The sequence below is a fragment of the Oncorhynchus keta genome, chromosome 19 (genome assembly GCF_023373465.1).
Source record: "Oncorhynchus keta strain PuntledgeMale-10-30-2019 chromosome 19, Oket_V2, whole genome shotgun sequence".
In the NCBI taxonomy this organism is placed as follows: domain Eukaryota; kingdom Metazoa; phylum Chordata; class Actinopteri; order Salmoniformes; family Salmonidae; genus Oncorhynchus; species Oncorhynchus keta.
In genome coordinates, this window is record NC_068439.1 from 78,838,194 (window position 1) to 78,851,136 (window position 12,943).

Genomic DNA, 12,943 nt, shown 5'->3' on the forward strand with positions numbered 1-12,943 from the left:
ATACAGACTTGAAATCATTGGCCACTTTAATAAATGGAACACTAGTCACTTTAATAATGTTTACATATCTTGCATTACTCGTCTCATATGTATATACTGTATTTTATACCATCTATTGCGTCTTGCCTATACCTCTCTGCCATTGCTCATCCATATATTTATATTTATATATTTTTATTCCATTCCTTCACTTAGATGTGTGTGTATTAGGTAGTTGTTGTGGAATTGTTAGATTACTTGTTAGACATTGCTACACTGTTGGAACTAGAAGCACAAGCATTTCACTACTCTCGCAATAACATCTGCTAACCATGTGTATGTGATCAATACAATTTGATTTGATTTGATTTGGTTGATGTCCTTGAGGGCCGGTAGTGCTTCCGGTGATGTGTTGGGCAGACCGCACCACCATCTCACTGCGGTTGAGGGCAGTGCAGTTGCCATACCAGGCGATGATTTAGCCTCTTGCGCCTCCTTCACCACACTGTCTGTGTGGGTGGACCATTTCAGATGATCAGTCATGTGTACGCCGAAGGAACTTGAAGCTTTTAACCGTCTCCACTGCGGTCCCGTTGATGTGGATAGGGGCGTGTTCTCTCGGCTGTTTCCTGAAATCCACGATCAGCTCCTTCATTTTGTTTGTTGACATTGAGGGAGAGGTTATTTGTAGTGTAGTATTGTATTGTAGTGTAGTATTGTAGTGTAGTAATGTAGTGTGGTATTGTAGTGAAGTGTAGTATTGTAGTGTAGTAATGTAGTATTGTAGTGTAGTAATGTAGTATGGTATTGTAGTGAAGTGTGGTATTGTAGTGCAGTGTATTACTGTAATGTAGCGCAGTATTGCATTGTAGTATTGTAGTATTGTAGTGTAGCACTGCAGTGCAGTGTTTTACTGTAGTGTATTGTAGTGTAGTATAGCATTGTTGTGTAGTAGTGTAGTATTGTAGTGTAGCATAGTGAAGTATTGTATTGTAGTGTAGTATTGTAGTATTGTAGTGTAGTATTGTAGTGTAGTATTGTAGTATTGCAGTGTAGTATTGTAGTATTGTTGTATAATGTAGTATTGTAGTGTAGCACTGCAGTGCAGTGTTTTACTGTAGTGTATTGCAGTATTGTAGCGTAGTGTAGTATAGCATTGGTGTGTAGTCGTGTAGTATTATAGTGTAGTATTGTAGTGTAGTATTGTAGTGTAGTATTGTAGTATTGCAGTGTAGTCGTGTAGTGTTGTATTGTAGTGTAGTATTGCAGTGTAGTGTTGTAGTGTAATACAGTGCAGTATTGCAATGTAGTATTGCAGTGTAGTATTGTAGTGTAGTATAGTGTAGTATAGTGCAGTATTGTAGTGTAGTGCTGTAGTGCAGTATAGTGTAGTACAGTGTAGTATTGTAGTATAGTAGTGTAGTGTAGTATTGCCGTGTAGTATAGTGGAGTATTGCTGTGTAGTATTGTAGTGTAGTATAGTGGAGTATTGCCGTGTAGTATTGTAGTGTGGTATTGTAGTGTAGTGTAGTATTGAAGTGTGTTGAGGTGTTGTAGAGAGGTATGGTGATTATCCCAACTCGGCCTTAAACCTAGGACCTTGCAAACTGTCAACTGTCAACTGTCAAACCTTAGCTGTTACACCAAGAGATCCCAACCTTTTGATGCTCTTTATGTGTAAGGTTAAGGTTGCTACAGTGTGTTGACCTTGAAAGTTGTGATGTGTTTACTACCCTGATTGTAGCACCATCTATTAATACCCTGATTGTAGTACCATATATTAATACCCTGATTGTAGCACCTTCTATTAATACCCTGATTGTAGTACCATCTATTAATACCCAGATTGTAGCACCATCTAGTGTTTAATACCCAGATTGTAGCACCATCTAGTGTTTAATACCCTGATTGTAGCACCATCTAGTGTATAATACGCAGATTGTAGCACCATCTAGTGTTTTATACCCTGATTGTAGCACCATCTAGTGTTTAATACCCAGATTGTAGCACCATCTAGTGTTTTAGACCCAGATTGTAGCACCATCTAGTGTTTAATACCCTGATTGTAGCACCATCTATTAATACCCTGATTGTAGCACCATCTAGTGTTTTATACCCTGATTGTAGCATCATCTAGTGTTTAATACCCAGATTGTAGCACCATCTAGTAGTGTTTTATACCCAGATTGTAGCACCATCTATTAATACCCTGATTGTAGCACCATCTAGTGTTTAATACCCTGATTGTAGCATCATCTAGTGTTTAATACCCAGATTGTAGCACCATCTAGTAGTGTTTTATACCCAGATTGTAGCACCATCTATTAATACCCTGATTGTAGCACCATCTAGTGTTTAATACCCAGATTGTAGCACCATCTAGTGTTTTATACCCAGATTGTAGCACCATCTAGTGTTTAATACCCTGATTGTAGCACCATCTAGTGTTTAATACCCAGATTGTAGTACCATCTAGTGTTTAATACCCAGATTGTAGCACCATCTATTAATACCCAGATTGTAGCACCATCTAGTGTTTAATACCCAGATTGTAGCACCATCTATTAATACCCAGATTGTAGCACCATCTAGTGTTTAATACCCAGATTGTAGCACCATCTAGTGTTTAATACCCTGATTGTAGCACCATCTAGTGTTTAATACCCTGATTGTAGTACCATCTATTAATACCCTGATTGTAGCACCATCTAGTGTTTAATACCCTGATTGTAGCACCATCTAGTGTTTAATACCCAGATTGTAGCACCATCTATTAATACCCAGATTGTAACACCATCTAGTGTTTAATACCCAGATTGTAGTACCATCTAGTGTTTAATACCCAGATTGTAGCACCATCTAGTGTTTAATACCCTGATTGTAGTACCATCTATTAATACCCTGATTGTAGCACCATCTAGTGTTTAATTCCCAGATTGTAGCACCATCTAGTGTTTAATATCCAGATTGTAGCACCATCTATTAATACCCAGATTGTAGCACCATCTAGTGTTTAATACCCTGATTGTAGTACCATCTATTAATACCCTGATTGTAGCACCATCTATTAATACCCTGATTGTAGCACCATCTAGTGTTTATTACCCTGATTGTAGCACCATCTAGTGTTTAATACCCAGATTGTAGCACCATCTAGTAGTGTTTAATACCCAGATTTTAGCACCATCTAGTAGTGTTTAATACCCTGATTGTAGCACCATCTAGTGTTTAATACCCTGATTGTAGAACCATCTATTAATACCCTGATTGTAGCACCATCTAGTGTTTTATACCCAGATTGTAGCACCATCTTGTGTTTAATACCCAGATTGTAGCACCATCTAGTGTTTAATACCCTGATTGTAGCACCATCTTGTGTTTAATACCCAGATTGTAGCACCACCTAGTGTTTAATACCCTAATTACAGACAACAACAAAAAGATGTAAACAGTAGTATTAGTATATAAATATTCAGTATTAAACTACAGCTGTTATATTCAGTACTGAACTACAGCTGTTATATTCAGTACCGAACTACAGCTGTTATATTCAGTACCGAACTACAGCTGTTATATTCAGTACTGAACTACAGCTGTTATATTCAGTACTGAACTACAGCTGTTATATTCAGTACAGAACTACAGCTGTTATATTCAGTACTGAACTACAGCTGTTATATTCAGTACTGAACTACAGCTGTTATATTCAGTACTGAACTACAGCTGTTATATTCAGTACTGAACTACAGCTGTTATATTCAGTACTGAACTACAGCTGTTATATTCAGTACTGGACTACAGCTGTTATATTCAGTACTGAACTACAGCTGTTATATTCAGTACTGAACTACAGCTGTTATATTCAGTACTGAACTACAGCTGTTATATTCAGTACTGAACTACAGCTGTTATATTCAGTACTGAACTACAGCTGTTATATTCAGTACTGAACTACAGCTGTTATATTCAGTACTGAACTACAGCTGTTATATTCAGTACTGAACTACAGCTGTTATATTCAGTACTGGACTACAGCTGTTATATTCAGTACTGAACTACAGCTGTTATATTCAGTACTGAACTACAGCTGTTATATTCAGTACCGAACTACAGCTGTTATATTCAGTACCGAACTACAGCTGTTATATTCAGTACCGAACTACAGCTGTTATATTCAGTACCGAACTACAGCTGTTATATTCAGTACTGAACTACAGCTGTTATATTCAGTACCGAACTACAGCTGTTATATTCAGTACCGAACTACAGCTGTTATATTCAGTACTGAACTACAGCTGTTATATTCAGTACTGAACTACAGCTGTTATATTCAGTACAGAACTACAGCTGTTATATTCAGTACTGAACTACAGCTGTTATATTCAGTACTGAACTACAGCTGTTATATTCAGTACTGAACTACAGCTGTTATATTCAGTACTGAACTACAGCTGTTATATTCAGTACTGAACTACAGCTGTTATATTCAGTACTGAACTACAGCTGTTATATTCAGTACCGAACTACAGCTGTTATATTCAGTACTGAACTACAGCTGTTATATTCAGTACCGAACTACAGCTGTTATATTCAGTACTGAACTACAGCTGTTATATTCAGTACTGAACTACAGCTGTTATATTCAGTACTGAACTACAGCTGTTATATTCAGTACTGAACTACAGCTGTTATATTCAGTACTGAACTACAGCTGTTATATTCACTACTGAACTACAGCTGTTATATTCAGTACAGAACTACAGCTGTTATATTCAGTACTGAACTACAGCTGTTATATTCAGTACTGAACTACAGCTGTTATATTCAGTACTGAACTACAGCTGTTATATTCAGTACTGAACTACAGCTGTTATATTCAGTACTGAACTACAGCTGTTATATTCAGTACCGAACTACAGCTGTTATATTCAGTACTGAACTACAGCTGTTATATTCAGTACTGAACTACAGCTGTTATATTCAGTACTGAACTACAGCTGTTATATTCAGTACTGAACTACAGCTGTTATATTCACTACTGAACTACAGCTGTTATATTCAGTACTGAACTACAGCTGTTATATTCAGTACTGAACTACAGCTGTTATATTCAGTACTGAACTACAGCTGTTATATTCAGTACTGAACTACAGCTGTTATATTCAGTACTGGACTGTGGAACAACACTCAAATCATTTTTTAAAAATCAAGATACAACAGATAGCTGAACAACTACATTTTGTAACAGAACGTGCTCCTCCTGTCAAGAATCGTCCCCCTAGCCCTCTTCCTCCCCCTGATGTGGTACATACAGAACAGAGGAAGATTGAATCGCACATGTCCCCCTAGCCCTCTTCCTCCCCCTGGTGTGGTACATACAGAACAGAGGAAGATTGAATCGCACATGTCCCCCTAGCCCTCTTCCTCCCCCTGGTGTGGTACATACAGAACAGAGGAAGATTGAATCGCACATGTCCCCTAGCCCTCTTCCTCCCCCTGGTGTGGTACATACAGAACAGAGGAAGATTGAATCGCACATGTCCCCTAGCCCTCTTCCTCCCCTGGTGTGGTACATACAGAACAGAGGAAGATTGAATCGCACATGTCCCCCTAGCCCTCTTCCTCCCCCTGGTGTGGTACATACAGAACAGAGGAAGATTGAATCGCACATGTCCCCCTAGCCCTCTTCCTCCCCCTGGTGTGGTACATACAGAACAGAGGAAGATAGTCTGAGTCTCAAATGGTACCCTATTCCCAAGACAGTGCATTCTTTTTGTTGTTGCCAGAAGCCCGTTGGTTTCATTTAGGGATGCAGGTGTAGAGTAGTTCCTGCAGCATTGCCTATATGCATTATTATGACCTTTTTGTGTTGTCATCCCTCTAAAGTGACTCTACTGTCACGCAGCTATGGCCCTCTAACTGGGTGACCTTGTTTAGTCCACAGCCTTATGTACGCTGCTGCCTCTGTGGGACAGGGTTAAGGAGGGAGGGAGGCCGCTGTGGGACAGGGTTAAGGAGGGAGGGAGGCCGCTGTGGGACAGGGTTAAGGAGGGAGGGAGGCCGCTGTGGGACAGGGTTAAGGAGGGAGGGAGGAAGGCCGCTGTGGGACAGGGTTAAGGAGGAAGGGAGGGAGGCCGCTGTGGGACAGGGTTAAGGAGGGAGGGAGGCCGCTGTGGGACAGGGTTAAGGAGGGAGGGAGGCCGCTGTGGGACAGGGTTAAGGAGGGAGGGAGGCCGCTGTGGGACAGGGTTAAGGAGGGAGGGAGGGAGGCCGCTGTGGGACACGGTTAAGAAGGGAGGGAGGCCGCTGTGGGACAGGGTTAAGGAGGGAGGGAGGCCGCTACCGCTGTGGGACAGGGTTAAGGAGAGAGGGAGGGAAGGAGGCCACTGTGGGACAGGGTTAAGGAGAGAGGGAGGCCGCTGTGGGACAGGGTTAAGGAGGGAGGGAGGGAGGCCGCTGTGGGACAGGGTTACGGAGGGAGGGAGGCCGCTGTGGGACAGGGTTACGGAGAGAGGGAGGCCGCTGTGGGACAGGGTTAAGGAGGGAGGGAGGCCGCTGTGGGACAGGGTTAAGGAGAGAGGGAGGCCGCTGTGGGACAGGGTTAAGGAGAGAGGGAGGGAGGCCGCTGTGGGACAGGGTTAAGGAGAGAGGGAGGCCGCTGCCGCTGTGGGACAGGGTTAGGAGAGAGGGAGGCCGCTGTGGGACAGGGTTAAGGAGAGAGGGAGGCCGCTGTGGGACAGGGTTAAGGAGGGAGGGAGGCCGCTGTGGGACAGGGTTAAGGAGGGAGGGAGGCCGCTGTGGGACAGGGTTAAGGAGGGAGGGAGGGAGGCCGCTGTGGGACAGGGTTAAGGAGGGAGGGAGGCATCTGTGGGACATGGTTAAGGAGGGAGGGAGGCCTCTGTGGGACAGGGTTAAGGAGGGAGGGAGGCCGCTGTGGGACAGGGTTAAGGAGGGAGGGAGGCCTCTGTGGGACAGGGTTAAGGAGGGAGGGAGGCCGCTGTGGGACAGGGTTAAGGAGGGAGGGAGTGAGGCCGCTGTGGGACAGGGTTAAGGAGAGAGGGAGGCCGCTGTGGGACAGGGTTAAGGGGGGAGGGAGGCCGCTGTGGGACAGGGTTAAGGAGGGAGGGAGGCATCTGTGGGACAGGGTTAAGGAGGGAGGGAGGCCTCTGTGGGACAGGGTTAAGGAGAAAGGGAGGCCTCTGTGGGACAGTGTTAAGGAGAGAGGGAGGCCGCTGTGGGACAGGGTTAAGGAGAGAGGGAAGGAGGCCACTGTGGGACAGGGTTAAAGAGAGAGGGAGGGAGGCCGCTGTGGGACAGGGTTAAGGAGAGAGGGAGGGAGGCCGCTGTGGGACAGGGTTAAGGAGAGAGGGAGGGAGGCCGCTGTGGGACAGGGTTAAGGAGAGAGGGAGGGAGGCCGCTGTGGGACAGGGTTAAGGAGGGAGGGAGGCCACTGTGGGACAGGGTTAAGTAGAGAGGGAGGCCGCTGTGGGACAGGGTTAAGGAGGGAGGGAGGCCGCTGTGGGACAGGGTTAAGGAGAGAGGGAGGGAGGCCGCTGTGGGACAGGGTTAAGGAGGGAGGGAGGCCGCTGTGGGACAGGGTTAAGTAGAGAGGGAGGCCGCTGTGGGACAGGGTTAAGGAGAGAGGGAGGCCACTGTGGGTGTGTACGTGTTTTTTACATTTATCGAAGCAAGTCAGTTAAGAACAAATTCTTATTTATAATGACAGCCTACCCGGGCCAAACCCTAACCCGGACGACGCTGGGCCAATTGTGCACCGCCCTATGGGACTCCCAATCATGGCCGTTTGTGATACAGCCTGGAATCGAACCAGGGTCTGTAATGGCACCTCTAGCACTTAGACCGCTACACCACTTGGTGGGGGTGTCATCGGCAGCTGCCCTCCTGTCCTGCTGGGGAATGGATACTGTCTCCTGTTGCTTGTTTTTACAGATTCGCTGATCCACTATTGTAGCAGCTCAAATAATCCACTGTGTAAAGTCTTTATCTATAGCACAATTTGTATGTAGAGAGAAAAAAAGCCTATTCGCTCAGTGGCAGGGATGCCCCCCCACAAACTTTATATGGAGAAGGGGAGTTGAATTAACTCTTAGGAAAAAAGGGTCCCAAAAGGGTTATTTGAAGAGGGATAGGGTTCTACCGAGAACTGTTTGGATCAGAAGAAGCCTTTTTGGAAGACATGGATTCTTTGCAGCATCGGGTTCTACCTCGAAGCTTTAACATCCTAAGAACTGTGTTTTAATGAAACGAGTGTAGTTGATCTTAATGAAAAATACATTAATTTCAAATAAGGAAACATTCAAAACTTGATTTTTGAAACTCATTCAATCAGCAGTCATTACTAGATGCAATGCAATTACACGGCTGTAGAAGGAAAGAGGGGTATTAGTGGTAAATACTCTTTTTCACACCTATTAAACATTTGTATAACATTTGTCACAAAGAAAGAAAGAAGATAGTATTCAGCGTTGACGTTATGAGATTTTTTAAAACTATTGTAACGATCCACGTGTCTGACGCAGCTATTATCTAGACTACACATCCCAGCGCACACCGCGAGGTAAATCTAATTATGGTGACGTTATTCGGACGCGCGGCATATTTTTTTTTTTACCTATGGGAAATGTAGTTAATAGACAATCCACGGATATTTGAGAGTCGTTTGTTATTATCTTACAAGAAACTACAAATCCTACACACCCGTCCAGCGTCGCAGGCGTGTCGTGGAACGGTTGCTGTTGGTGTAGACAAGTCACGTATAAATATAGTTCGTTGAAGCTCGTTTCTTTCGTTATTGACTGCAGGGAGAGTAACGTTATTTAGTCTGTTTGTGCATTTGCTTTATCGTTAGGCGTTTGTTTCATGTTGTGAACTAGGCTACCCCTTTTTTATTTAAAATCCACCGTTTCACTTAAAAATGAGTGATAACGATGATATCGAAGTCGATAGCGACGTGAGTAAATGTTTATTTCGCTACTTTACTAGCTACTGTATGTAGTTCAATTAAAACGCCTGTTGAACTAACGTTATCCACAAGAAGATCAACAGCCTTTAAAAGGTTAACTACAATAGCTAGATAGGTCAGCTAGTAGCTCTGGCTCAGAAATGTATTATGTTCACTTGCTAGCGTTATAAATATATATATATTCTTTGCATTGGGTTTGCAGCAATAATTGAGTTATAGTGTACTGCTAACTAAGTTGGCTGGCTCAAGCTACATGGAATTGTGGCTACAATCGTACTTTTCTGTTCTGTTTCTTTTTTTACAGGAAGACTCATCGAGATATCACAATGTGGTGGGTAATACAGTGTTAAATATGTCCCCAAAAATGTATTGGAATTCTATCAAATGTATTGTAATTAAGGCCATGATAATATCTGGCTAAAAAAAATAATGTTCGTCCTAGTAACTAATGTATATGATATATATATATATATATATATATATATATATATATATATATATATTGCCTTACACAAACTTGGCAATGGATGGGTGCGGGTGGCTGAACAGAAGGGGTTTCCTGCAGTTAGTGAGCGAAAATGATATCAAGCTTAGTTGTTTACTAGCATGCAAAGTTAGCCACACACTCGTCAATAATAGGACACGGCACACAAGGAGGATGTAACTAGCAGACAGAATACACGGAGTTGGCTGAACGCTGGGGGTTTCTATAGGCGCTGGCACTGTCGTGTCACAACTATGATTTACCCTTTACATAATGTATGCAATATATCCATCAAGGTTTGCATTTGCACAGTTCATCTTATCCATGCATTCAAGGGTATCCCCCCCATCCCATACGCGGTCGTAGGAATTTAGAGACACACGAAATCTATTTTATATTTCGATTAAAGCCTCCTGCAAACCGTAGCAGACAGCTCGAGCCACAGTCGGGGTAAAAAAAAAAAGTAAAACCTAGGAATACCGTTCTCGACCAGAAGCGTCTTTTCTAAATGCACTTCTAGGTCATGTGTTTTAATCATGACGTGACTATTGTAATTTTAAATATAAAATTCGATACTTTTCAAATGGAAATTCATTACGCTCGTTACGGCTTCAGCTCAGTAAGTGTTTTAGTAAATGACGCCGTCGTCTCGTCGGGAAGGGAGATGTTTTCCTGTCTGTTTCAGCGAGCTAGTGATTAGTGCCATCTTTACTCGACAGGCCACTGACCGGGCTGCTGGCAGGCTAAAGGCATGACGTAGCCGCGTCGCATACCGGCGAAATAAACACAGGCTCGCTGCACGACATACTTTTGCATAACAGTACGTAATGTTTTTCCCTTGTCAGCGAGGCAGTCTTCATCAAACTGATTCTGATGGACTTGATTAACATTTAGCTGCAGAATGTCATGTCAAAAATAATAAATATACTTCTAGTTTAGGCAGGGGCTTTTGTCATTTGGTTCGGTTTATTTCCAAATATTTTCAAATTACTATGTGATATTCAAATCAATTATGTAGCTTATCCTTAAATTTAGGACTGTTTGAGGATTGGACTATCAGAACAATTGGTCTGATGAGTTTAGCACATCACTTTCAAGCAACCATAAAACAATCGCTCTATGTTAACACCCCCCCCTCCTGTGGGGCCCACCTAGTCGCCGAGGAAGATCTTTAGGAAGTGGGACAGACTGGATCTCATAACAGGGCATAGTAGTATAAGGGGGGGAGTGTGTATTGGCACCATGAGTCTGTCCTGAGTGATGTTGAGAGCAGCACAAGACAGACAACATAGTTTTGAAGCTACAATGCAGAGTGTCACTGGGTTAGCTCGGGAGGCAGTTACTCTACTATACTACTGTAGTCTGCTCTTCTGCGTCCCCAATAGCACCCTATTCTATATATAGTGCCATAGTGCTCTGGTCAAACGTTTTATATATATATATATATTACTTTTGACCCGAGCACTATGGCGACGCAGCCTATTGCTGTACTTAGTCAGCACCTGGAGATTATGTACCTTAAGTATTCATATCTCTTGACTTGTTCCACATTTTGTGTTTCAACCGGACTTAAAAATGTGTTTTACACACAATACCCCATAATGTATTGAAAATTAAATGCACAAGTATTCACACAATACATTTTAGAATCACCTGTGTCAGTGATTACAGCTGTGGGTCTTTCTGGTTAAGTCTCTTAAGAGATCTCCACACCTGGATTGTACAATATTTGCTCATTATTATTCTTAAAATTCTTCCAGCTCTGTCAAGTTGGATCATTGCTAGACAACCATTTCCAAGTCTTGCCATAGATTTTCATGCAGATGACAAGCATACCCATAACACGATGCGGACACCACTATGCTTGAAAATATGGAGTGGTACTCGGTAATGGTGTTGTATTGGATTTGTCCCAAACGTAACACTTTGCATTTAGAACAAAAAGTTAATTGCTTTGCCACATTTTGTTTTGCAGTATTACTTTAGTGCCTTGTTGAAACAGGAAGTCCATGCAACCTATGTCACTGAATTTATTTAGGCTTGCCATTACAAACGGTTTGAATACTTCAGCTTTAAATTTGTAAAAGTGTTTTTAAACAATTCCACTGAAATTATAGGGGTGTGTAGGCCAGTGGCCCAACAAAAAAAATCAAAATGTTATTTTAATTTCCGGCTGGAACACGACAAGATGTGGAAAAAGTCAAGGGGTGTGAATAGTTTCTGAAGGCACTGTAATGTTTATGTTCTGAGGTAAGAATAGAATGGAAGTGAAAGGTATAGCTAAGCTAACTAGCATCATCTGAAACCGAGCCATTGAGAAGCATCCCATGCGCTGAATACAACAGGCGTAGACTTTACCGTGAAATGCTTACTTGCGCGCTAGGACTGGGCGATATGGCCAAAATATTATCACGGTGTTTAATTTTTTAATATATATTTTTAAAGACTGTATTTTTAGTTTTATGAGTACTAAAAGTTCAACATTTGCTTTGAGTAGGGAGTGATCCCAGGGTGCTTTATGAGTAGTGATCCCAGGGTGCTTTATGAGGAGTGATCCCAGGGTGCTTTATGAGGAGTGATCCCAGGGTGCTTTGAGGAGTGATCCCAGGGTGCTTTATGAGTAGGGAGGAGTGATCGCAGGGTGCTTTATGAGTAGTGAGGAGTGATCCCAGGGTGCTTTATGAGTAGTGATCCCAGGGTGCTTAATGAGTAGTGATCCCAGGGTGCTTTATGAGTAGTGATCCCAGGGTGCTTTATGAGTAGTGATCCCAGGGTGCATTATGAGTAGTGAGGAGTGATCCCAGGGTGCATTATAAAGTAGGGAGGAGTGATCCCAGGGTGCTTTATGAGTAGTGAGGAGTGATCCCAGGGTGCTTTATGAGTAGTGATCCCAGGGTGCATTGAGTAGTGAGGAGTGATCCCAGGGTGCTTTATGAGTAGTGAGGAGTGATCCCAGGGTGCTTTATGAGTAGTGAGGAGTGATCCCAGGGTGCTTTGTGAGGAGTGATCCCAGGGTGCTTTGTGAGGAGTGATCCCAGGGTGCTTTGTGAGGAGTGATCCCAGGGTGCTTTGTGAGGAGTGATCCCAGGGTGCTTTGTGAGGAGTGATCCCAGGGTGCTTTGTGAGGAGTGATCCCAGGGTGCTTTGTGAGGAGTGATCCCAGGGTGCTTTATGAGGAGTGATCCCAGGGTGCTTTGAGGAGTGATCCCAGGGTGCTTTATGAGTAGGGAGGAGTGATCGCAGGGTGCTTTATGAGTAGTGAGGAGTGATCCCAGGGTGCTTTATGAGTAGTGATCCCAGGGTGCTTAATGAGTAGTGATCCCAGGGTGCTTTATGAGTAGTGATCCCAGGGTGCTTTATGAGTAGTGATCCCAGGGTGCATTATGAGTAGTGATCCCAGGGTGCATTATAAAGTAGGGAGGAGTGATCCCAGGGTGCATTATGAGTAGGAGGAGTGATCCCAGGGTGCTTTGTGAGGAGTGATCCCAGGGTGCTTT

The 12,943-nt window shown here is 43.3% G+C and overlaps 1 protein-coding gene across 1 annotated transcript in view; it reads left to right on the forward strand.

The window, feature by feature from the left end:
* Window positions 1–8,694: 8,694 nt before the first annotated feature.
* LOC118374180 (protein max-like) overlaps window positions 8,695–12,943 on the forward strand; it is a 28,837-nt gene continuing 24,588 nt past the window's right edge. Inside the window, exons 1-2 of the mRNA XM_052471422.1 lie at window positions 8,695–8,950; window positions 9,267–9,293. Coding sequence (XP_052327382.1) covers window positions 8,915–8,950; window positions 9,267–9,293 — 63 coding nt within the window. The 5' untranslated portion in view covers window positions 8,695–8,914. The remainder of the gene's footprint in view (window positions 8,951–9,266; window positions 9,294–12,943) is intronic.